The sequence below is a fragment of the Pecten maximus genome, chromosome 16 (assembly GCF_902652985.1).
Source record: "Pecten maximus chromosome 16, xPecMax1.1, whole genome shotgun sequence".
In the NCBI taxonomy this organism is placed as follows: Eukaryota; Metazoa; Mollusca; class Bivalvia; order Pectinida; family Pectinidae; genus Pecten; species Pecten maximus.
Window position 1 is genome coordinate 27,391,598 of NC_047030.1, and position 26,133 is coordinate 27,417,730.

General features: G+C 37.5%; 1 protein-coding gene across 1 annotated transcript; it reads left to right on the forward strand.

Annotated features, from left to right (window-relative positions):
- The first annotated feature begins 21,713 nt into the window (after window positions 1-21,713).
- On the forward strand, window positions 21,714-24,153 carry LOC117344736 (putative uncharacterized protein DDB_G0279653). The gene is made up of 2 exons (XM_033907564.1): window positions 21,714-21,770; window positions 23,542-24,153. Exons 1-2 carry the CDS (start codon window positions 21,714-21,716, stop codon window positions 24,151-24,153), a joined length of 669 nt encoding a protein of 222 aa, XP_033763455.1.
- Window positions 24,154-26,133: the final 1,980 nt, after the last annotated feature.

The window sequence follows — 26,133 nt, forward strand, 5'->3', positions numbered from 1 at the left end:
GTACTATAGTTTATATAGGGAAATCACGTTTTTGACGATCATTTGTTTGATTTCTACTTGAATTCATTCTAACTTTATTAACATAATTATCATTGCATGGATGACAACTCGATAGTATGCACGTTTTGGCACTGACTGACCCCCAGGGGCTGATGGGTGGGGCCAAAAAGGTTCAAATTAACTGAAATTTCAAAAAACTTCTTCTAAAAGCCCAAATAAGGTAGAATCAAATACACTTCATATATATATATATATGGAAGGGTCTTAGGGTGCTTTATAATTGTACCAAAATTGTGAATTTTATGACCCTGGGGTCTCATGTTTGCCCCTGGGGAGGGGTAGATTTTACTATAGTTTATATAGGGAAATCACCATTTTGACTATCATTTGTTTGATATCTATTGGAATTCACTCTAACTTTGTTAACATTATCAGCATTGGATGACAGCTCAATGGTATGTACATGTTGGCCCTGACTGACCCCCTGGGCTGAAGGTTTGGGCCAAAAATGGTCAAATTAAATCAACTTAAATATTTCAAAACAAAGGTGATCATTAATGCCCATGTGCCTCTTGTTGTAATTGATAATCGTAATTGGTAATCAGCCGACCGCTATCATACATGTATTTGTGGGGGTTTATATTTCATTATATTCAAAACCCCAGCGAAAGATTGTGTTTACAGGTCAGCCATTTTCACTGTCAATATTTGATATGCGTATGTAACCAATTAACTTGTACATCCTATTGTGTATGCATCCATTCACACATACTTTTGTCTTCAATTACTTATATCGATCTATTAGAAAATACACAAGGTTTGGTTTTAATTTGCACCGTTTTGAAACCATTGTTGCCAAAATTAAGACCCCACAAACAATAAGTTCATGGTACAAAAAAGTTTTTACACCGCAAAATTAAAGCAATTTAAAGTATCTGTATGCATCCTCTACATCACTTGTTCATAAATTGCTGAATTTTTAGTGAATTGGCGTATCAATTTTGTGAATTTAGAGATTTTTTTTTTATCTATATAATAAATTATATACTGTAAGATCCATGAGTCAGTTGCAGCCTTTAATGTCTGTTGGGCGAATAAAAGTACAGTGTATAATCATTAATCTTTCTATTATCATTTTACGTAGTGCTATACAAAATTGCATATGTTGACAGGGAAATTCAGAAAAACAAAGATAGATCTATCTGGTAAATATGATTACAAATTGCTTCATGACAAATCAAGGATCCTAAAGTGCCCTCTTTCCATGATAATAAATGACTGCTATGATTTAACATAAGGCATAATATTCACAATTTTGCACATTTTGTTGGTTTGCATAATTGGAAATTACATTAATTTTGTGTGATAAAATGTCTTTTTTACTCTTATAGATGTCACAGGATATACAACAAAATAAAAAGTGCTCAATGGATAGTAGTGCCATACAAGGTGGAAAAGACATACCCACACATCCAGGTACTCATCAATCTGATAGTGACTAAGAGAATAAAGGATAAAAGTCGGAATATCTAAACCAAAACCCTTGGATCCAAAAGATCCCAGAAGGATATCAACTGTCCTAGCCCCTGTTCCCCTTCCACTCATTACCCAGCTGGTAGAAGAGAAGAAATCCTAGTAAAAATGAATGGGAATAATTAAAATTTTGAGACTTATAAAGTTCCAGAGACTATTATTTTTAATTATGTGTCTTTACATTTACTTGTTGGTATAATAGTATATATTTTAGCTGTTATCCATTGCAATAATATCATACATGTATCAGTACATCCTTAACTTCAAAATTTATATAATTATCTACTCATAACCTTCTGTTTTATGAAAAGAAAAAAGTAGGTGTACAGGTCAGTTTATTGTATAAGTCACAACAACAATGTGTGGATGATAAGTGAGTACCAGCTTTCCAAAGCTCATTTAGCTATTGTGATGCATGAAATGAAATACAGTATAACCTGTCCAATCCGGATGTCACTGGGACCCGACTATTTGGCCGGTTTACACAGGTATCTGGTTTATAGAGGTCGGTAATAATTAGTATCTGAAAATCGGTTCTGACTTTAATTCAAAACAAAGAAAATGTATACCACGACTATTAAATTACTTACTACAACAGAGGAAAGGTTGTCTATTTTAAGATCTGAATGTTTAATTTTCACAAGAGACAAACAACATTATCTGATCTGAAAATGAAATCATTTGTCATAAATGATTATGTATGGCTGTCTGCACCATTGAAGTATTGAGGTTAAAACTTAATACTAGAAAATGTCAACAATAAAAAATCATTGATGTCTATACTCACTAGTACTCTCTGGTCATGGATGTAAACACTCACTGGTCACTGATGTCAATACTCACTAGTCACTGATGTCAACACTTACCATTGATGTCAACATTCACTTGTCACTGATGTCAATACTCACTTGTCACTGATGTCAACACTTACCATTGATGTCAACATTCACTTGTCACTGATGTCAATACTCACTTGTCACTGATGTCAACACTTGCCATTGATGTCAACATTCACTATTCACTGATATCAATACTCACTTGTCACTGATGTCTATACTCACGTCAGTGATGTCAACACTTGTCACTGATGTCTATACTCACATGTCACTGATGTCAACACTTGCCATTGATGTCAACATTCAATCGTCATTAATGTTAATATTCACTTGTCACTGATGTCAACACTTGTCAATGATGTCAATAATTGTCAATGATGTCAACACTTGTCATTGATGTCAATACTTGTCACTGCATGATGTCAACACTTGTCAATGATGTCAATACTTGTCACTGATGTTAATAATTGTCACTGATGTCAATAACTGTCAATGATGTCAACACTTGTCATTGATGTCAATAATTGTCAATGATGCCAACACTTGTCATTGATGTCAATACTTGTCACTGATGTCAATAACTGTCATTGATGTCAACACTTGCCAATGATGTCAATAATTATCAATGATGTCAACACTTGTCATTGATGTCAATACTTGTCACTGCATGATGTCAACACTTGTCAATGATGTCAATATTTGTTACTGATGTCAATACTTGTTACTGATGTCAATGCTTGTCATTGATGTCAACACTTGTCATTGATGTCAATGCTTGTCACTGATGTCAATAACTGTCATTGATGTCAATAATTGTCACTGATTTCAACACTTGTCACTGATGTCAATAATTGTCACTGATTTCAACACTTGTCACTGATGTCAATAATTGTCACTGATGTCAATAACTGTCAATGATATCAACACTTGTCATTGATGTCAACACTTGTCATTGATGTCAATACTTGTCATTGATGTCAATACTTGTCATTGATGTCAACACTTGTCACTGATTTCGAAAATTGTCATTGATGTCAACACTTGTTACTGATGTCAACACTTGTTACTGATGTCAATAATTGTCATTGATGTCAACACTTATCACTGATTTCAACACTTGTCACTTATTTCAACACTTATCACTGATGCCAACATTTGTCACTGATGTCAATAATTGTCCATTATATCAATATTTGTTACTGATGTCAAAATTTGTCATTGATGTCAAAACTTGTCATTGATGTCAATACTTGTTACTGATTTCAACACTTGTCACTGATTTCATCACTTGTCACTGATGTCAATAATTGTTATTGATGTCAGAACTTGTCATTGATGCGAATAATTGTCTATGATGTCAACATTTGTCACTGATGTCAAAACTTGTCATTGATGTCAATACTTGTCCATGATGTCAATACTTGTTACTGATGCCAATGCTTGTCACTGATGTCAATAACTGTCATTGATGTCAATAATTGTCACTGATGTCATTACTTGTCACTGATGTCAACACGTGTCACTGATTTCAACACTTGTCACTGATGTCAATAATTGTCACTGATTTCAACACTTGTTACTGATGTCAATAATTGTCATTGATGTCAACACTTATCACTGATTTCAACACTTGTCACTTATTTCAACACTTATCACTGATGTCAACATTTGTCACTGATGTCAATAATTGTCCATTATATCAATATTTGTTACTGATGTCAAAATTTGTCATTGATGTCAAAACTTGTCATTGATGTCAATACTTGTTACTGATTTCAACACTTGTCACTGATTTCATCACTTGTCACTGATGTCAATAATTGTTATTGATGTCAGAACTTGTCATTGATGCGAATAATTGTCTATGATGTCAACATTTGTCACTGATGTCAAAACTTGTCATTGATGTCAATACTTGTCCATGATGTCAATACTTGTTACTGATGTCAATGCTTGTCACTGATGTCAATAACTGTCATTGATGTCAATAATTGTCACTGATGTCATTACTTGTCACTGATGTCAACACGTGTCACTGATTTCAACACTTATCACTGATGTCAACATTTGTCACTGATGTCAATAATTGTCCATTATGTCAATATTTGTTACTGATGTCAAAACTTGTCATTGATGTCAAAACTTGTCATTGATGTCAATACTTGTTACTGATTTCAACACTTGTCACTGATTTCATCACTTGTCACTGATGTCAATAAGTGTTATTGATGTCAGAACTTGTCATTGATGCGAATAATTGTCTATGATGTCAACATTTGTCATTGATGTCAAAACTTGTCATTGATGTCAATACTTGTTACTGATGTCAATGCTTGTCACTGATGTCAATACTTGTCCATGATGTCAATACTTGTTACTGATGTCAATGCTTGTCACTGATTTCAACAATTGTCACTGATTTCAACACTTGTCACTGATGTCAATAATTGTTATTGATGTCAACACTCTATGGTATCACTGATGTCTATTTCTAGTTATTTCAGATAGCAGGTTAACAAAAGAATTTGCTATGAGTTCATGGGAAGCATCAAGGTTTTCTTGTAGCTATGAGTGTGATATCTGAAGTGTAAGAGAAATCCATTGACAAGTTGTATATTCTGGCTGGATGTAATTAGCTGTAAGAGCAGTTCATGACATTCAAACATGGGCCTTTATATCACACAAACACGAATCTATCATAACTGTTAAACCACTCTGGTCGTAACTATTAAAGAGACCAACACAGCTAATTGGAACCACTGCTTTTTATTGCTGTTTCTCATGATACCCAGGGTAGCTATCAAATGAAACTTGATTGTATCCAAATCAGGCTCACAGCCTATATATACTACCTTTCTTTGTTGTGTTAATGCTTGCACTGTGAGTCAAAAAACAATGAACACATGCAAAGCTAATTTCAATTTTCAGATTCATCATTCTGATGGCATGTGTACACCAATCTACCAACTCATAACCTTCTGTTTTATGAAAAGAAAAACAGAAGGTGTACTGTACATGTCAGTTTATTGTATAAATCCCCAAAACAACGTGTGGATAATAAGTGATTTTTGTGATGCATAAAATGAAATACAGTATAACTTGTCCAAACCGGATGTCACTGGGACCCGACTATTTGGCCTTTACACAGGTATCTGGTTTATAGAGGTCGGTAATAATCAGTATCTGAGAATTGGTTCTGACTTTAATTCAAAACAAAGAAAATGTATACCTCGACTATTGAATTACTTACTACAACAGAGGAAAGGTTATCCAGCCATAAACAATTCTTGTTATCACTATTTTTTTTAGAAAGGACTGAAAGGATCTTTCTCAAATTTCATATGTAGGTTCCCCTTGGTGCCTAGTTGTGCATATTGCATTTTGGAACCAATCAGAAAACAAAATGGCTTACAGGCAGCCATCTTGGATTTTAACAATTGAATTTTGTTATCACTATATCCAAAAAAGTACTGAAGGGATCTTTCTCAAATTTAATATGTAGGTTCCCCTTATTCCCAAATTGTGCATATTGCATTTTGGGATTGATAAGAAAATAACATGGCTGATAGGAAGCCATCTTGGATTTTGACAATTGAAGTTTGATATCGCTATTTCTGAGAAAGTACTGAAGGGATCTTTCTCAAATTTCATATGTAGGTTTCTCTTATTCCCAAGTTGAGCATATTGCATTTTCGTATTGACAAAAAAACAACATGGCTGATAGGCAGCCATCTTGGATTTTGACCGTTGAAGTGTGTTATCGCTATATCTCAGAAATTACTGAAGGGATCTTTCTCAAATTTCATATGCAGGTTGCCCTTGGTCCGTAGTTATGCACATTGCATTTTGAAACAAATCTGAAAACAACATGGCTGACAGGCAGCCATCTTGAATTTTGAAAATTGAAGTTTGTTATTGCTATTTTACAGAAGGTACTGAAGGGATCCTTCTCAAATTCCATATGTAGGTTCCCCTTGGTCCCTCGAATTTCATTTTGGGAACAATCTGAAAACAACATGGCCAACAGACAGCCTTTATTGCTAAATGTCAAATTTCCTATATAGGTTCCCTTTGTTTGAAAAGCATTAGAGGGATGTTTCTCAATTTACACAGATTAGTAAGAGGGAGAGAAAAATAAAGGGAAGATCAATCTGACATGGAATCTATAAAGATCATTCAATGGTGGGCGCCAAGATCCCTTTGGGATCTCTTGTTTATATTGGATGCATTACATTTTCCATTCAGAATTCATGTTTTAATAGGTTTGTGAAGGTTTTTATATAGGCATTGTGTGATGGCGGCTACTGTCGAGCTTCACAAATCATTGGTTGTATTTGTTGAAAATGATTTTGCAATTATTTTCAGTTCATACACTTGACTTGAACAATGTTTTGAACCTTAACTTCTACATTGAATGATTTTATGCATGTCATCATATAATTTGGTAAATTTCTTTCTGGTACAAAGATCACTAACTTTTAGGTCATTGCTTATAGAACAAATGCCAATAAATTCTGAAGAACCTGGAGAGAGCTTTGACACAGCTGTGACAATATTCAGTTGAATTTACTGTTTTTACAATGTGCCCCAAATCCTTCAATTTGTATCAAGGTTGTACTGCATGTTTATGTAATGAATGTGTGGCATTTGGCATTTGTGTTACATGAAAGCGAGTGGTGTGCCTCGACCAGCAGGGATCAAACGCGCAACCCTTGACTTACTGGGTTGCCGCTCTACCGACTGAGCTATAAAGGAAAATTTTATCTAGCGTAAAGCCAGAAAGCAACTTTATCAGTATGTAAATTATTCACACTTAAATCTGCCACTGTCCACATTTCAAATTTGTTTTCCACAAAACAAACATAGCCCTTTTTTTAATCTCCAGTGAAGGCTCTCATTCTCCTATAGCTTGCACATGGAGTGGAAATGCACCAAATGTTGCTAGGTCAGCAATAAGTGTGCCTCCACTGGGGATCAAACTCATAACCCTAGGCTTACTCAGGTCCACTAGCTACTCTGCATAAGGAGCTAGAGCGAAATTCTGCTAACACTTCAGCTTAAACTAGCCATATTTGTAAAGCAAGATCAACCAACAATAACTCTTGTTATTGATTTTCTGTGAAAGTTTTGGATGCAAAATCATGCAAACACCTTTTTTGTTCTTGATTTAATAAACAAAAGCATTGCAAGGATTTTGATGTTGGCTATTTGCTGTGATCATAGACCTGTCTGACCTGCCTGTCTGTTGCGACTTTATTGACAGAAAATCAAACACGATCAGACACAGTGATATATCTGCTATAAGGACACCATGTTTTTTTGAGCAAGCGTTTTGTTTGAGTGAATATCGTTGTTAGGGCATTTTGTCTTCAGCGCTACATTTGTTTGTGGTGTCCATTAAAAGGTTGGGGCGTCCATGTGGCCATCTTGAATTTTGACAACCAAAGTTTGTTATTCAGCTAGTTCTCAGAAAGAACTAAAGAGATGGTTATCAAATTCCATATGTTGGCTCCTAGTTGTGCATATTGCATTTTGGTACCAATTGGAAAACAACATGTCCGACACATATAGCCATCTTGGATTTTGACAATTGAAGTCAAGAACAGCTAGTTCTTACATACAACTGAAGGGATCTTTCTAGAATATCACAGTAGGTTCCCCTTGGTTCCAATTTGTTCATACGCATTTCGGAACCAATCCAAAATTAACATGGCTGACAGGCGATCGTCTTGGATTTTAACAATTGAAGTTTCTTACTTGGTTACTTGGTCTCCAGTTGCATGCAAGTCTGATTGAAAGAACTAAATGGATGACAAAAAATATGGCCATCTTGGACTTTGAAAATTGCAGCGGCTAGGATGTTCCTGTTCTATAGTGTTATATAAAGTTATCAAATATTTGAAACAAGAGTGAAAGAAGGGAAAATAAGAGAAAAGATCAGTCCTTCATTTAACTGATATGAATCATTCAATGGTGGACGCCAAGATCATTCTGGGATCTCCTGTTTGTGATATCTTGTATATCATTCAGTGTAAAGGTAAATTTAACTTTTTGCAAAACCATATCTATTTAAATTCTCATTGTATTTCTGTGATAAACATTTGGTCAAATGTTCATAATCAGTTGTTACCTATTTGTCACCTTGACAAGGATTATTATATTGTAGGTTATCCTGCTCAACAATATCTGGAATATAGGACGGACATTTACATGTATGTTTTATGAAACACTGGCACTGCATGAACACAATACCTGGACTATAGGGCCATGGTTATATTGTATGTCACACAGAGACCTAAACACAATACCTGGACTATAGGGCCATGGTTATATTTTATGTCACACAGAGACCTAAACACAGTACCTGGACTATAGGGCCATGGTTATTAGCTCACCTGCCCGAAGGGCAAGTGAGCTTATGCCATGGTGCGGCGTCCGTCGTCCGTCCGTCCGGCGTCAACTTTTTCATTTAAACAACTTCTTCTCAATAACCAAGAGGCCCAGGAACTTCATATTGGGCCTGTAGCATACTGGGGTAAAAGGCTACCAAGTTTGTTCAAATAAATGACCTTGACCTTCATTCAAGGTCACATTTGTCCAATAGGCTATAATCTTCAAACGCCTTCTTCTCATAACCAAGAGGCCCAGGGACTTTATATTGGGCCTGTAGCATGCTGGGGTGAACGGCAACAAAGTTTGTTCAAATAAATGACCTTGACCTTCATTCAAGGTCACATGGGTCAAATAGGCTATAATCTTCAAACGACTTCTTCTCAATAACCAAGAGGCCCAGGGACTTGATATTGGGCCTGTAGCATGCTGCGGTAAAGGGCTACAAAGTTTGTTCAAATAAATGACCTTGACCTTCCTTCAAGGTTACATTTGTCAAATAGGCTATAATCTTCAAACGACTTCTTCTCAATAACCAAGAGGCCCAGGGACTTGATATTGGGCCTGTAGCATGCTGGGGTGAAGGGCTACAAAGTTTGTTCAAATAAATGACCTTGACCTTCATTCAAGGTCACATTTGTCCAATAGGCTATAATCTTCAAACGACTTCTTCTCAATAACCAAGAGGCCCAGGGACTTGATATTAGACCTGTAGCATGCTTGCATGAAGGGCTACAAAGTTTGTTCAAATAAATGACCTTGAATGAAGCTCAAGGTCACATGGGTCAAATAGGCTATAATCTTCAAACGGTTTCTTCTCAATAACCAAGAGGCCCAGGGACTTGATATTGGGCCTGTAGCATGCTGGGGTGAAGGGCAACAAAGTTTGTTCAAATGAATGACCTTGACCTTCATTCAAGGTCACATGGGTCAAATAGGCTATATTCTTCAAACAACTTCCTCTCAATAACCAAGAGGCCCAGGGACTTGATATTGGGTCTGTAGCATGCTTGGGTGAAGGGCTACCAAGTTTGTTCAAATGAATGACCCTCGACCTACATTTAAGGTCACAGGGGTGAAATCGGCTTAAATCTGTAAACAATAATTTTGCGATAGCCAAGAGCCTCCTAGACCAGATATTAGGCCAATATAATGCTGGAATGAATGACTAGAAAATTTATTAGTATGAATAAACCTAGCTTACTATGATAAGCAGCATAGTATTTGTAGAAATGACCTCAATCAACTTCAAAGTTGCTGTAGAGCCAGGTGAGCGATACAGGCCCATTGGGCCTCTTGTATTGTATGTCACACAGAGACCTAAACACAATACCTGGACTATAGGGCCATGGTTATATTGTATGTCACACAGAGACCTAAACACAGTACCTGGACTATAGGGCCATGGTTATATTGTATATCACACAGGGACCTAAACACAATACCTGGACTATAGGGCCATGGTTATATTGTATATCACACAGGGACCTAAACACAATACCTGGACTATAGGGCCATGGTTATATTGTATGTCACACAGAGACCTAAACACAATACCTGGACTATAGGGCCATGGTTATATTGTATGTCACACAGAGACCTTAACACAGTACCTGGACTATAGGGCCATGGTTATATTGTATGTCACACAGAGACCTAAACACAATACCTGGACTATAGGGCCATGGTTATATTGTATGTCACACAGAGACCTAAACACAATACCTGGACTATAGGGCCATGGTTATATTGTATGTCACACAGAGACCTAAACACAATACCTGGACTATAGGGCCATGGTTATATTGTATGTCACACAGAGACCTAAACACAATACCTGGACTATAGGGCCATGGATATATTGTATGTCACACAGATACCTAAACACAATACCTGGACTATAGGGCCAAGGTATATATTGTATGTCACACAGATACCTAAACACAATACCTGGACTATAGGGCCAAGGTATATATTGTATGTCACACAGAGACCTAAACACAATACCTGGACTATAGGGCCATGGTTATATTGTATGTCACACAGAGACCTAAACACAATACCTGGACTATAGGGCCATGGTTATATTGTACGTCACACAGAGACCTAAACACAATACCTGGACTATAGGGCCATGGTTATATTGTATGTCACACAGAGACCTAAACACAATACCTGGACTATAGGGCCAAGGTATATATTGTATGTCACACAGAGACATAAACACAATACCTGGACTATAGGGCCATGGTTATGTCGTAGGTAAAATATTCTTGACTATATTTCACAGACATCCATGATATACTGTTTTATTAAATAAACACTAAAACACACTTAGGATCACTGAAATCTTGACTTTCCTGTCTAAAAGTCACCATGACTGTCATCTGGCAGTATTGCCATCTAAGTGACTTAGTCGCTTGAAAGGAAAGGACTAAATTCAGAAGCGCCATAGGTGTTTAATAGTTCGCACGTGACAAAATTCCGAACGTCACAGCTGTTCAATAGTTTGCATGTGCCGGTGCAATAGTCATTTTAGCGGAGCAATAGTTCATAATTACCTTATGTGTATAGTTAAGGAAAATCAATCACATATTATATGTAATAAAGTTAATAATGTATTGTAAGTGAATATGATATTGTGATTGGTAACAAGTGGCCTCTTGATATCTTCAAAAACGTTGGCAAAATTAAGACTGTAATCCCTTTCTGAAGAACAATTTTTAAATGCCTTTTAAAGGATATCTGACAAATGTACACATGTATTTCGATTCACAATAATGGCTGGAATTTCTGGAACACTGATGAGCTAGGGTCTTAGGTCAGCCTCAGTCTTACTGACATTCAGATAGAGGATTACACAGGATAGTTTCAACACAAAGCATCAACCATTTTTCCACATCAATGACAAATGATATTTGAACATGGCCAACCATTTCCAACGAAGATTACAATATGAGGAAATTACAATGAGAAGCCTGTAAGAGTTTGTCCTCCCTTAACAATGATGTCCTCTCATTTCCATATTAGGCAGAGAAATGGCTGATCACTTCTATATCTGAGCTAGCCAAAAAGTCCAGGTCATATTGGTGGAAAACCCATTAATATGGAAATGTTTACAAAGTCATACTTGAGGAGCATTGACTAACATTTCTAATGACTACTTTAAGTGATCTCAGTAAAGCTACACAGAAATGTTACGGTCCATGTTTAGATGTTCTGCATACAGGAATTTTTTTTTTTAAATTTCAGTCACTTTATACACAGGTTTTGTGTAATGGCCAGTCTTTAAGCTCACTGATTTTTAGATCAATTTTATTTGAACTTGGTCAAGTGGTGTAACCTAATAATGCCTATAATTTAAGACATCAGATGCTTTCAGAACCAGTATGGTATTTTGACCCCTATGGTACAGTAAAGTGACCCCTATAGTACAGTAAAGTGACCCTTATGGTACAGTAAAGTGACCCCTATAGTACAGTAAAGTGACCCCTATGGTACAGTTAAGTGACCCCTATAGTACAGTAAAGTGACCCCTATGGTACAGTAAAGTGACCCCTATAGTACAGTAAAGTGACCCCTATGGTACAGTAAAGTGACCCCTATAGTACAGTAAAGTAACCACCTATGGTACAGTAAAGTGACCCCTATAGTACAGTAAATTGCCCCTATGGTAGAGTAAAGTGACCCCTATAGTACAGTAAAGTGACCCCTATAGTACAGTAAAGTGACCCCTATAGTACAGTAAAGTGATCCCTATAGTACAGTAAAGTGACCCCTATGGTACAGTAAAGTGACCCCTATAGTACAGTAAAGTGACCCCTATAGTACAGTAAAGTGACCCCTATAGTACAGTAAAGTAACCCCTATGGTACAGTAAAGTGACCCCTATAGTACAGAAAAGTGACCCCTATAGTACAGTAAAGTGACCCCTATGGTACAGTAAAGTGACCCCTATAGTACAGTTAAGTGACCCCTATGGTAGAGTTAAGTGACCCCTATAGTAGGGTAAAGTGACCCCTATAGTACAGTAAAGTGACCCCTATAGTGCAGTAAAGTTACCCATATGGTACAGTAAAGTGACCCCTATAGTACAGTAAAGTGACCCCTATAGTACAGTAAAGTGATCCCTATAGTACAGTAAAGTGACCCCTATAGTACAGTAAAGTGACCCCTATAGTACAGTAAAGTAACCCCTATGGTACAGTAAAGTGACCCCTATAGTACAGTAAAGTGACCCCTATAGTACAGTAAAGTGATCCCTATAGTACAGTAAAGTGACCCCTATGGTAGAGTAAAGTGACCCCTATGGTACAGTAAAGTGACCCCTATAGTACAGTAAAGTGACCTCTATGGTACAGTAAAGTGACCCCTATAGTACAGTAAAGTGACTCCTATGGTACAGTAAAGTGACCCCTATAGTACAGTAAAGTAACCCCTATGGTACAGTAAAGTGACCCCTATAGTACAGTAAAGTGACTCCTATGGTACAGTAAAGTGTTCCCTATAGTACAGTAAAGTGACCCCTATAGTACAGTAAAGTGACCCCTATGGTAGAGTAAAGTGACCCCTATGGTACAGTAAAGTAACCCCTATGGTACAGTAAAGTGACCCCTATAGTACAGTAAAGTGACCCCTATGGTACAGTAAAGTGACCCCTATAGTACAGTTAAGTGACCCCTATGGTAGAGTTAAGTGACCCCTATAGTAGGGTAAAGTGACCCCTATAGTACAGTAAAGTGACCCCTATAGTACAGTAAAGTGACTCCTATGGTACAGTAAAGTGACCCCTATAGTACAGTAAAGTAACCCCTATGGTACAGTAAAGTGACCCCTATAGTACAGTAAAGTGACCCCTATGGTACAGTAAAGTGACCCCTATAGTACAATAAAGTGACCCCTATAGTACAGTAAAGTGACCCCTATAGTACAGTAAAGTGACCCCTATGGTACAGTAAAGTGACCCCTATGGTACAGTAAAGTGACCCCTATGGTACAGTAAAGTGACCCCTATAGTACAGTAAAGTGACCCCTATAGTACAGTAAATTGACCCCTATGGTAGAGTAAAGTGACCCCTATAGTACAGAAAAGTGACCCCTATAGTACAGTAAAGTGACCCCTATGGTACAGTAAAGTGACCCCTATAGTACAGTAAAGTGACCCCTATAGTACAATAAAGTGACCCCTATGGTACAATAAAGTGACCCCTATGGTACAGTAAAGTGACCCCTATAGTACAGTAAAGTGACCCCTATGGTACAGTAAAGTGACCCCTATAGTACAGTAAAGTGACCTTTATGGTACAGTAAAGTGACCCCTATAGTACAGTAAAGTGACCCCTATAGTACAGTAAAGTGACCCCTATAGTACAGTAAAGTGACCCCTATAGTACAGTAAAGTGACCCCTATAGTACAGTAAAGTGACCCCTATAGTACAGTAAAGTGACCCCTATAGTACAGTAAAGTGACCCCTATAGTACAATAAAGTGACCCCTATGGTACAGTAAATTAAAGTGACCCCTATGGTACAGTAAAGTGACCCCTATAGTACAGTAAAGTAACCCCTATAGTACAGTAAAGTGTTCCCTATAGTACAGTAAAGTGACCTCTATGGTACAGTAAAGTGACCCCTATAGTACAGTAAAGTGACCCCTATAGTACAGTAAAGTGACCCCTATAGTACAGTAAATTAAAGTGACCCCTATGGTACAGTAAAGTGACCCCTATAGTACTGTAAAGTGACTCCTATGGTACAGTAAAGTGACCCCTATAGTACAGTAAAGTGACCCCTATAGTACAGTAAAGTGATCCCTATAGTACAGTAAAGTGACCCATATAGTACAGTAAATTAAAGTGACCCCTATGGTACAGTAAAGTGACCCCTATAGTACAGTAAAGTGACTCCTATGGTACAGTAAAGTGACCCCTATAGTACAGTAAAGTGACCCCTATAGTACAGTAAATTGACCCCTATGGTAGAGTAAAGTGACCCCTATAGTACAGAAAAGTGACCCCTATAGTACAGTAAAGTGACCCCTATAGTACAGTAAAGTGACCCATATAGTACAGTAAATTAAAGTGACCCCTATAGTACAGTAAAGTGACCCCTATAGTACAGTAAAGTGACCCCTATAGTACAGTAAATTGACCCCTATGGTAGAGTAAAGTGACCCCTATAGTACAGTAAAGTGATCCCTATAGTACAGTAAAGTGACCCCTATAGTACAGTAAAGTGTTCCCTATGGTACAGTAAAGTGACCCCTATGGTAGAGTAAAGTGACCCCTATAGTACAGTAAAGTGACCCCTATAGTACAGTAAAGTGTTCCCTATAGTACAGTAAAGTGACCCCTATGGTACGGTAAAGTAACCCCTATGGTACAGTAAAGTGACCCCTATAGTACAGTAAAGTGACCCCTATGGTACAGTAAAGTGACCCCTATGGTACAGTAAAGTGACCCCTATAGTACAGTAAAGTAACCCCTATGGTACAGTAAAGTGACCCCTATAGTACAGTAAAGTAACCCCTATGGTACAGTAAAGTGACCCCTATAGTACAGTAAAGTGACTCCTATGGTACAGTAAAGTGACCCCTATAGTACAGTAAAGTGTTCCCTATAGTACAGTAAAGTAACCCCTATGGTACGGTAAAGTAACCCCTATGGTACAGTAAAGTGACCCCTATAGTACAGTAAAGTAACCCCTATGGTACAGTAAAGTGACCCCTATAGTACAGTAAAGTGACCCCTATAGTACAGTAAAGTGTTCCCTATAGTACAGTAAAGTGACCCCTATAGTACAGTTAAGTGACCCCTATAGTACAGTAAAGTGACCCCTATAGTACAGTAAAGTGATCCCTATAGTACAGTAAAGTGATCCCTATAGTACAGTAAAGTGACCCCTATGGTACAGTAAAGTGACCCCTATAGTACAGTAAAGTAACCACCTATGGTACAGTAAAGTGACCCCTATGGTACAGTAAAGTGACCTCTATGGTACAGTAAAGTGACCCCTATGGTACAGTAAAGTGTTCCCTATAGTACAGTAAAGTGTTCCCTATAGTACAGTAAAGTGACCCCTATAGTACAGTAAAGTGACCCCTATAGTACAGTAAAGTGACCCCTATAGTACAGTAAAGTGACCCCTATGGTACAGTAAAGTGTTCCCTATAGTACAGTAAAGTGACCCCTATAGTACAGTAAAGTAACCCCTATAGTACAGTAAAGTGACCCCTATAGTACAGTAAAGTGACCCCTATGGTACAGTAAAGTGTTCCCTATAGTACAGTAAAGTGACCCCTATAGTACAGTAAAGTGACCCCTATAGTACAGTAAAGTGACCCCTATAGTACAGTAAAGTGACCCCTATAGTACAGTAAAGTGACCCCTATAGTACAGTAAAGTGTTCCCTATAGTACAGTAAAGTGACCCCTATAGTACAGTAAAGTGACCCCTATAGTACAGTAAAGTGACCCCTATGGTACAGTAAAGTGACCCCTATAGTACAGTAAAGTGACCCCTATGGTACAGTAAAGTGATCCCTATAGTACAGTAAAGTGACCCCTATAGTACAGTAAAGTGACCCCTATAGTACAGTAAAGTGACCCCTATAGTACAGTTAAGTGACCCCTATGGTAGAGTTAAGTGACCCCTATAGTAGGGTAAAGTGACCCCTATAGTACAGTAAAGTGACCCCTATAGTACAGTAAAGTGACCCCTATAGTACAGTAAAGTGACCCCTATAGTACAGTAAAGTGACCCCTATAGTACAGTAAAGTGTTCCCTATAGTACAGTAAAGTGACCCCTATAGTACAGTAAAGTGACCCCTATAGTACAGTAAAGTGACCCCTATGGTACAGTAAAGTGACCCCTATAGTACAGTAAAGTGACCCCTATAGTACAATAAAGTGACCCCTATAGTACAGTAAAGTGTTCCCTATAGTACAGTAAAGTGACCCCTATAGTACAGTAAAGTGACCCCTATAGTACAGTAAAGTGACCCCTATAGTACAGTAAAGTGACCCCTATAGTACAGTAAAGTGATCCCTATAGTACAGTAAAGTGACCCCTATGGTACAGTAAAGTGACCCCTATAGTACAATAAAGTGACCCCTATGGTACAGTAAATTAAAGTGACCCCTATGGTACAGTAAAGTGACCCCTATAGTACAGTAAAGTGACCCCTATGGTAGAGTAAAGTGACCCCTATAGTACAGTAAAGTGACCCCTATAGTACAGTAAAGTGTTCCCTATAGTACAGTAAAGTGACCTCTATGGTACAGTAAAGTGACCCCTATAGTACAGTAAAGTGACCCCTATAGTACAGTAAAGTGACCCCTATAGTACAGTAAATTAAAGTGACCCCTATGGTACAGTAAAGTGACCCCTATAGTACTGTAAAGTGACTCCTATGGTACAGTAAAGTGACCCCTATGGTACAGTAAAGTGACCCCTATAGTACAGTAAAGTGTTCCCTATAGTACAGTAAAGTGACCTCTATGGTACAGTAAAGTGACCTCTATGGTACAGTAAAGTGACCTCTATGGTACAGTAAAGTGACCCCTATGGTACAGTAAAGTGACCCCTATAGTACAGTAAAGTGACCTCTATGGTACAGTAAAGTAACCCCTATGGTACAGTAAAGTGACCCCTATAGTACAGTAAAGTGACCTCTATGGTACAGTAAAGTAACCCCTATGGTACAGTAAAGTGACCCCTATAGTACAGTAAAGTGACCCCTATAGTACAGTAAAGTGACCCCTATAGTACAGTAAAGTGTTCCCTATAGTACAGTAAAGTGACCCCTATAGTACAGTAAAGTGACCTCTATGGTACAGTAAATTAAAGTGACCCCTATAGTACAGTAAAGTGACCCCTATAGTAGAGTAAAGTGACCCCTATGGGACAGTAAAGTGACCCCTATAGTACAGTAAAGTGACCCCTATGGTACAGTAAAGTGACCCCTATAGTACAGTAAAGTGACCCCTATAGTAGAGTAAAGTGACCCCTATGGGACAGTAAAGTGACCCCTATAGTACAGTAAAGTGACCCCTATGGTACAGTAAAGTGACCCCTATAGTACAGTAAAGTGACCCCTATAGTACAGTAAAGTGACCTCTATGGTACAGTAAAGTGACCCCTATGGTACAGTAAAGTGACCCCTATGGTACAGTAAAGTGACCCCTTTGGTACAGTTAAATGACCTGTGGTCAAAGTACAATTATGGTGGAATGATACTGACATCCATGGTAAATTTTTTCCTGATATGAAAATAACTGTTACATATTGTATATCATGTTGATTCTTGTTGTGTTTTCCTTTTTCCAATAAATAACTCCAACCATTTCTTAAAACATGGTCACGCATGGTGAAATAACCCCCGAAGTAAAGTGGCCCCCTTTTCGTTTTTTTCTTTTATCTCAAATTACTTCAAAATGTTTATTTTTTTATATTTGATAATTTTATAGATCAAAAGAGCAGCCTAGGTAATTTAGAATGGAGATATTAGGGATGTTGTTGTTGGAGGTGTGTGGGTCAAGATACATTACATGGTACCATAGTGTGATGGTCAAATGACCCCAAAATTAATTTTCTTTAATCCCAAAGTTACTTTTAAATGGCTTTTTTTATGTCAGCTGGCTTTGTCTGCAGTTTTGCATTGTCAGTTGTCATTTAGTAGTTAACATTATGTTTGTTTACATTAAGTTATTATAAGAACATTTTGCTAATATGTTAGAATAAAAGCATTATTAGGCAAGTGCATGTATGCGTGGTATGTAAACAATGGCCATGTGTGTAGTTTATGTGTAGTGCATGTTGTAGTAGCCTCGTTCTCATCTCACGATAAAAATAAATATGGTGAGTTAATGTATTTATACACTCCAGGTCAAGCGTCCAGTCCATTGGTCATTTTAGGAGAGCATAAATGCCTGAGCATCTTGGATTGCCATTACATGCATGCAACTAGAATTTAAGGTTATTTGGGAGCATGCAGCTTTAAATGTATAGGTAAATAAATATTATCCTGGTGTGGTTATGGGTCTCACATTGGGTATGCATATAACATTAAGTACCTCCATTAAGTATTACTCCATATCAATGAAGTGAATATATGGTAACTACATTGTATGCGTGGTGAGTTGACAGCATTTGAAGAGAAAAACAATGCATATACATATGGAACATGTCCCTTGTGCCTTCTCAAATATATCCAACAAACTCTTCTTTAGACAGTACTATCAAGTTAAACAAATTGTAATGACCAGCTAAAATTTATATCTACCTATATACAGTATTTACTGCTATAATTATTCCAAAACAACAGTTGTTTTGACAATATTTTATATATGTTAATATATACTAATATTCCAAAAATGCTGGACAGGTATATATATAGTAACATGCCATCCCTACATATGCCTATAGTATAGAGTGGTTTAGTTGTGATATATGTTTAATGGACAGCCTATTGGCAAAAATCCCAACATCAGTATGATTATAATAGCAACAACACCAACTGAAGGAAACAAGATATTCCCAGAGCCTGTCCCAATAATACAGAAAAACGCTATTCTATTAAACAAAATCCCCTTTTCCTAATATCTCAATCTTTCTTCAGAGGATGTAGTTTAATCAAAAGCCATGGAACGGCTGGTACTGATCAGATCATTTGTGCATGATGTCCTAAAGGGATTTTCCTCCTAAAATTGAATTTGTGACTTAATGGTAGTTTTGGTATATCTATGGCCAAGCCTGCATGTAGCTGACACAGATTGGGGTTTACTGGCATGTGTCCCAAGTGTGATTAATATGCATGTACAACATTACAAGTGATCTGACTCTGAATCACACACGTCCCGCATGTTACTGTAATGTCTTCAATATTACCCATATTGCTGTAAAAACAATGATCTGATATGTTACCTAGATATCATTTAAATATCGGTTATGATCAATTACAATTTCAGATATTGTTAAACTGAGGAACACTAACACAGTAATATTAATGTATGTGTTAGGATCATGTGTAAGTAATTTTTATCTCACCGGCCTGTAAGGCCAGCAGGCCAGTGAGATTATGATATGGCATGGCCATCATCCACCAACATTTCCTTTAAATCGCTTCTAGTCATTTAAATGCTGAATAGATTTTTTTTTAATTTTGTCAGAAATATCCTTGACGGATGGGAAGGGGAACAGATTTTGCATAAATAGTGACTGAGACCCCCTGGGGCCAGAGGGGCCAGAGGGGCAGAGCCCAATAGGGGAAATATAAACAAATCATTTAAACCGCTACTAATGTCACAAAGTTTGGAAGGGATTTGAACCAAATTTGGTCAGAAACATTCTTGGGAGAAGGGGAACAGATTTTTCATAAATGGTGAGTCTAATCCCTTCGGGCGAGAGGGGCGGAGCCTAATAGGGAATTAAAGGTAAGTGTTTTTAATCGTTACTATTTTTGAAACTGTTGAGATCCCTGAACCCTATAATATAATATAGCATTGCTGGACAACAAACGATAAACACAATCCTGTTATAAATGGTATAGGCCCTGAGTTTTTTTTTCCAATCTTAGGGACTTAGTTTCTTGGTTGAATTTTTTAAACCCTTGAGATCCTCATATATATAGCATCATGCACTGGGCAAAAAGGACAGGTGTAAAAATGGGTGGTGGGGTCTTTCCTCAACCCTAAAATGTATTTGTTGCAACCTTTGGACCAATCACTGTAAGCTCAGGTATATAAACAGACACATTGTGGGGCCTTTATCTAACATGTTAGCAATCTAGAATTAATGTCTCCAAAAACTAAGTCTGTGTTCTTGTGTCTTAAAACATTCAGTCTGTGTTATTGTGTCTTAAAACATTCAGTCTGTGTTATTGTGTCTTAAAACATTCAGTCTGTGTTATTGTGTCTTAAAACATTCAGTCTGTGTTATTGTGTCTTAAAACATTCAGTCTGTGTTCTTGTGTCTTAAAACATTCAGTCTGTGTAATTGTGTCTTAAAACATTCAGTCTGTGTTATTGTGTCTTAAAACATTCAGTCTGTGTTATTGTGTCTTAAAACATTCAGTCTGTGTTATTGTGTCTTAAAACATTCAGTCTGTGTTCTTGTGTCTTAAAACATTCAGTCTGTGTTATTGTGTCTTAAAACATTCAGTCTGTGTTATTGTGTCTTAAAACATTCAGTCTGTGTTATTGTGTCTTAAAACATTCAGTCTGTATTGTGTCTTAAAACATTCAGTCTGTGTTATTGTGTCTTAAAACATTCAGTCTGTGTTATTGTGTCTTAAAACATTCAGTCTGTGTTATTGTGTCTTAAAACATTCAGTCTGTGTTGTTGTGTCTTAAAACATTCAGTCTGTGTTGTTGTGTCTTAAAACATTCAGTCTGTGTTATTGTGTCTTAAAACATTCAGTCTGTGTTGTTGTGTCTTAAAACATTCAGCCGGTGTTATTGTGTCTTAAAACATTCAGTCTGTGTTATTGTGTCTTAAAACATTCAGTCTGTGTTGTTGTGTCTTAAAACATTCAGTCTGTGTTATTGTGTCTTAAAACATTCAGTCTGTATTGTGTCTTAAAACATTCAGTCTGTGTTATTGTATCTCAAATGATGAATTGATACCAAGTTCAAATGAATGAATTTGACCTGCATTCAAGGTCACAGGGGTCAAATAGGCAAGGATCTTTAAGCAACTCCTTTTTAATAACAAATTAAAAAGGCCGAAGGAGATGAGATTTTGTCTGCAGCATGCTGGGGCAATTAAGGCTATTTAGTCTGTTCAAATGACTAACATACATTCAAGGTCATAGGGGGTCAAATAAGCTAGACATTTTAAGCAACTATTTCCTAATAAATAAGAGGCCCATGGACTTGATATTGGGTCTGTAACATGCTTGGGTAATTAGACATCAGCTTTGTTCAAGTTAATGACCTTCAAGGTCGCAGGAGCTAAAATGTTAAAAGCTTTTAAACACCTTCTTCTCAATAACCAAAAGACCCAGAGACTTGATGTAGGGCCTGTATCATGCATGAAAGAAAGGCTTCCAAATTTGTTCAAATGAACAACCTTGACCTACATTCAAGGTCACAAGAGGTCAAATTGGCTAAAACCTTTAAACAAATTCTTCTCAAGAACCAAAAGGTCCTGGGAGGTGATATTGGGCCTATACTATGCTTGCATGAATGGCAACCAAGTTTGTTCATATGCATGATGTTGACTTATATTCAAGGTCACAGGGGTCGAATATGTTAATTTGTTTTAAACAACTTCTCAATAACCAAGAGCCAGGCGTCCAAGGAATGAAACATTAGGTCTGTATTATGCAGGGGTCAAAGGCTAGTAAGTTTGTTCAAATGAATGACATTGACATACATTTAAGGTCACAGGGATCAAATATGTTAGAATATTTAAAAAGACTTTTTTTTCTCAATAACCAAAAGACCCAGGGACATAATAATAGGTACATACATACCTATCAACCTACCTACCTTTCAACCAACAAACCTATCAACCTACCTATTAACCTACATACCTATCAACCTACCTATCAACCTACCTATCAACCTACCTATCAACCTACATACCTATCAACCTACAAACCTATCAGCCTACCTATCAGCATACATACTTACAAACATATCAACCTATCAACCTATCTACCTATCAACCTACCTATCAACCTATCGAATCTACCTATCAACCTACCTACCTGTCAACCTACCTATCAACCTATCAATCTACCTATCAACCTACCTACCTGTCAACCTACCTATCAACCTACAAACATATCAACCTACAAACCTATCAACCTACCTACCTTCCTGCCTGCCTGCCTGCCTAGCCTTGCCTAGCCTAGCCTAGCCTAGCCTATAGCCTATACATCTTGTATCATGCTTGGATAAAGGGCTAGTTTGTTCAAATGAATGACAATTGACCTACATCAAGGTCACAGGGGCCAATGGGCTCAAATTTTCAAACAACTTAATTTCAATAAAAAAACCCTATTGGGTTTGTAGCATGCTTGAGTGATTTGCATTTAGAAGATACACACACATAAGAGTTAGATATTTATGGTAGCTGTTGTCAAGGAACAACTCAATGCTAGAGAAATTGATTGTTCAACTTAATATCTGTCACCATTCAATGGATGAGTGAGTCTCCTGATAGATTAAACAGCAAAAGTTTCATCAATATTTCATCACTTCAGGCCATTATCCTACTTACACTCCTTTGCCTTGTGGATGTTCAAAGCTCTGCACTGTATCAACACCATAATAAGACTCTCTGTAAAGCTTTATCACAGGCATAACAAGTATACAATATGTTTTATAGTTCAGTACACATTCTGGTATCTGGAAAGTTGTTATACCAGTCACTAACCCAAGGTCGTATCCCACCTACCCCACCCGCTCTCCCTCCAAACAAAAGCACACACATGCATGCACACCATCACAAACATCCTCACACACAGACTAATTGATTATCAGCAAAAATGATCAATCTGTACAATCTTGGAAGGAATAACATATAGGATTAAACATTGATGATAAAGTGCATACCTATCAGCCTACCTATCAACCTACATACCTATCAACCTACATACCTATCAACCTACATACCTATCAACCAACATACCTATCAACCTACATACCTATCAACCTACATACCTACCAACCTACAAACCTATCAACCTACATACCTACCTTTCAACCAACCTATCATTATACCTATCAACCAACATACCTATCAACCTGCATACCTATCAACCTACATACCTACAGCAACCGAAACCACCGAGCAACGACAAAACAGCAAACATAAAAACACACAACCGGCAGACCGAGCAACACCGACACCGAGCAAACACGAGAACCAAACCAGACAGACCGAGCAACCAACCTGAGCAACCGAAAGACGAGAAGACAACAGAACGAAACGAGCAACCGACCGAGAACAGACCGAGGAACAACCGAGCAAACCGACCGAGCAACAGACAAACACGAGCAAAACAACCAAAGCAAAAGGACGAGAAACAACCGAGAACCAAAACGAGCAACCAGAGAGCAAACCGACAGACCGAGCAACCGACAGAACAAAGCAAACAACAGAACGACAACAGAACGGAGCAACCGAAAGACGAGCAACAAGACCGACACGACAGACGAAAACGAAGAAACCGGAAAACAACCAAAAACGAGAAACCGAGAGAACAAAGAAAACAGAACACAAACAGAGAACACAAACAAAACCAGAACCGAGACGAGACAACACAGACGAGCACCGAGAAACCGAGCAACCAAGAACAGAACCAAACACACAACCGACATCACCTACAAACCGAGCAACCACCAAGAACAAACGAGCAACATACGAGCAACCGACAGACCTATTAACCAACCGAGCAACCTACCTAGCAACAAGAACATAACACAACAGACATATCAACATACATACCTATCAACCAACCTATCAACCAACCTATCAACCTACATACCTATCAACCTACATACCTATCAACCAACCTACCTATCAACCTACATACCTATCAACCAACCTATCAACCTACATATCAACCTACAAACCTATCAACCTACAAACCTATCAACCTACAAACCTATCAACCAACCTATCAACCTACCTATCAACCTACATACATATCAACCTATCAACCTACCTATCAACATACCTATCAACCTACATATCAACCTACATATCAACCTACATACCTATCAACATACCTATCAACCTACAAACCTATCGACATACATGTACCTATCAACCTACATACCTATCAACCTACATACCTATCAACATACCTATCAACCTACATACCTATCAACATACCTATCAACCTACATACCTATCAGCCTACATATCAACCTACAAACCTATCAACCTACCTATCAATCAGACCTGTAAGTCAGCTATGTACAAGCCTAAACCATGCTGATTTTGTATGTAATTATACCAGCAAGTCAGCTATCTGTAAGCTAAGTCATGCCAAATTCGTATATGTAAATGAAATTCAGACCTGCAAGTCAGCTCTCTACAAGCTTAAAACATGCACATGTTGTATATACTTGACCAGGAAGTCAGCTCTCTACAAACTTAAAACATGCTACCCGATAATTTTGTGATTATACTTATCAATTAGCTACTAACTTGTTAATTAATCATTACCGTACATTACATACTGTATGAGACACTTCCAGCCTCTAAAGGATCCTTGGGAAGACTGTCTTAACCAATAAACTCAGATAATAAGAATCAAACTCTGATAATTACATTTAAGACTTTATGTTCGCTGCTCTAAAATCATTTGCCACATAATGACCATGTGTAAGTAAGGCCATTAGAGAAATATATATATGTATATAAATGGCCATGCAAATGTCTTCAAATAATAGCCATGAATTACTGAAGGGTATTACTACTGTAACAGAAAAATTTACAATTGGATATTTAAATCAATAGCCATTAGTTAAACAAAGAAGGTGACAGATTATTTTAAAAGCATAATAATTTTGCTTCTTTTCCCCCTGTAATTAAAGTCAAACAAAAATTTAAATGGCCATAACAATTTTTTCAATGCAAAATTGATTGCCATTAGTGTATTCTCCTGGTCATTAATGTATATTTGATTGTCATTTTGTTCATTTTTCATGTCCATGTAATATGCAGAAAATTAATAGTAAACAGTCATGCATGTCCAGCAAAGCTCAATAAGTTTATGAGATTTTCATGGTACATTTAAGCATTGAACGGCTTTCAGTTGGCATTCATAGTCAATATGAATGCCAACTGGACAGAGGCAAATTCCATGAAGCGTGCTAGCGCTTTATGTTGAATTTGCCTCTGTCCAGTTGGAATTCATATTGACTATGAATTCCAACTGAAAGCCGTTCAATTCTTATATTTACCATCTGCGATTTTTTATTTGTCATGCGATTTTTGTTTTGAAATTTTCAAATTCAAATTTCCCGCGCTTACCAGTAGCAGAGATCACTTCCTGTTGGCAGTTCATAGGCTGGTGAACTCGCAACTGAATTGGTAGGGTTATATAGTGGCAGTGCCATACAATGGTAAATATTAATTAATGACTTTTGCATTAAGTAGTGTCAAAATTGATCAAAGACGTGCTGTCATTCCCGACACAGCCAAGGTTGGTCCAATGGCCTCCTCTCTACTTCAGTCTCTGCTATTAATGCGTCAGTTAACAATCTGGGGTGGCCACTGTTTATTTTGCATGCCCCTTGGATGGATCTGAATCTCCATTGGTTGTTGGGCATCATAAGGGTCAGACCATCTGAGGAGAGAGTATATTCTGATCTCTAAATCTCAATAATGCATATACATGGTTACAGGATCAGTAC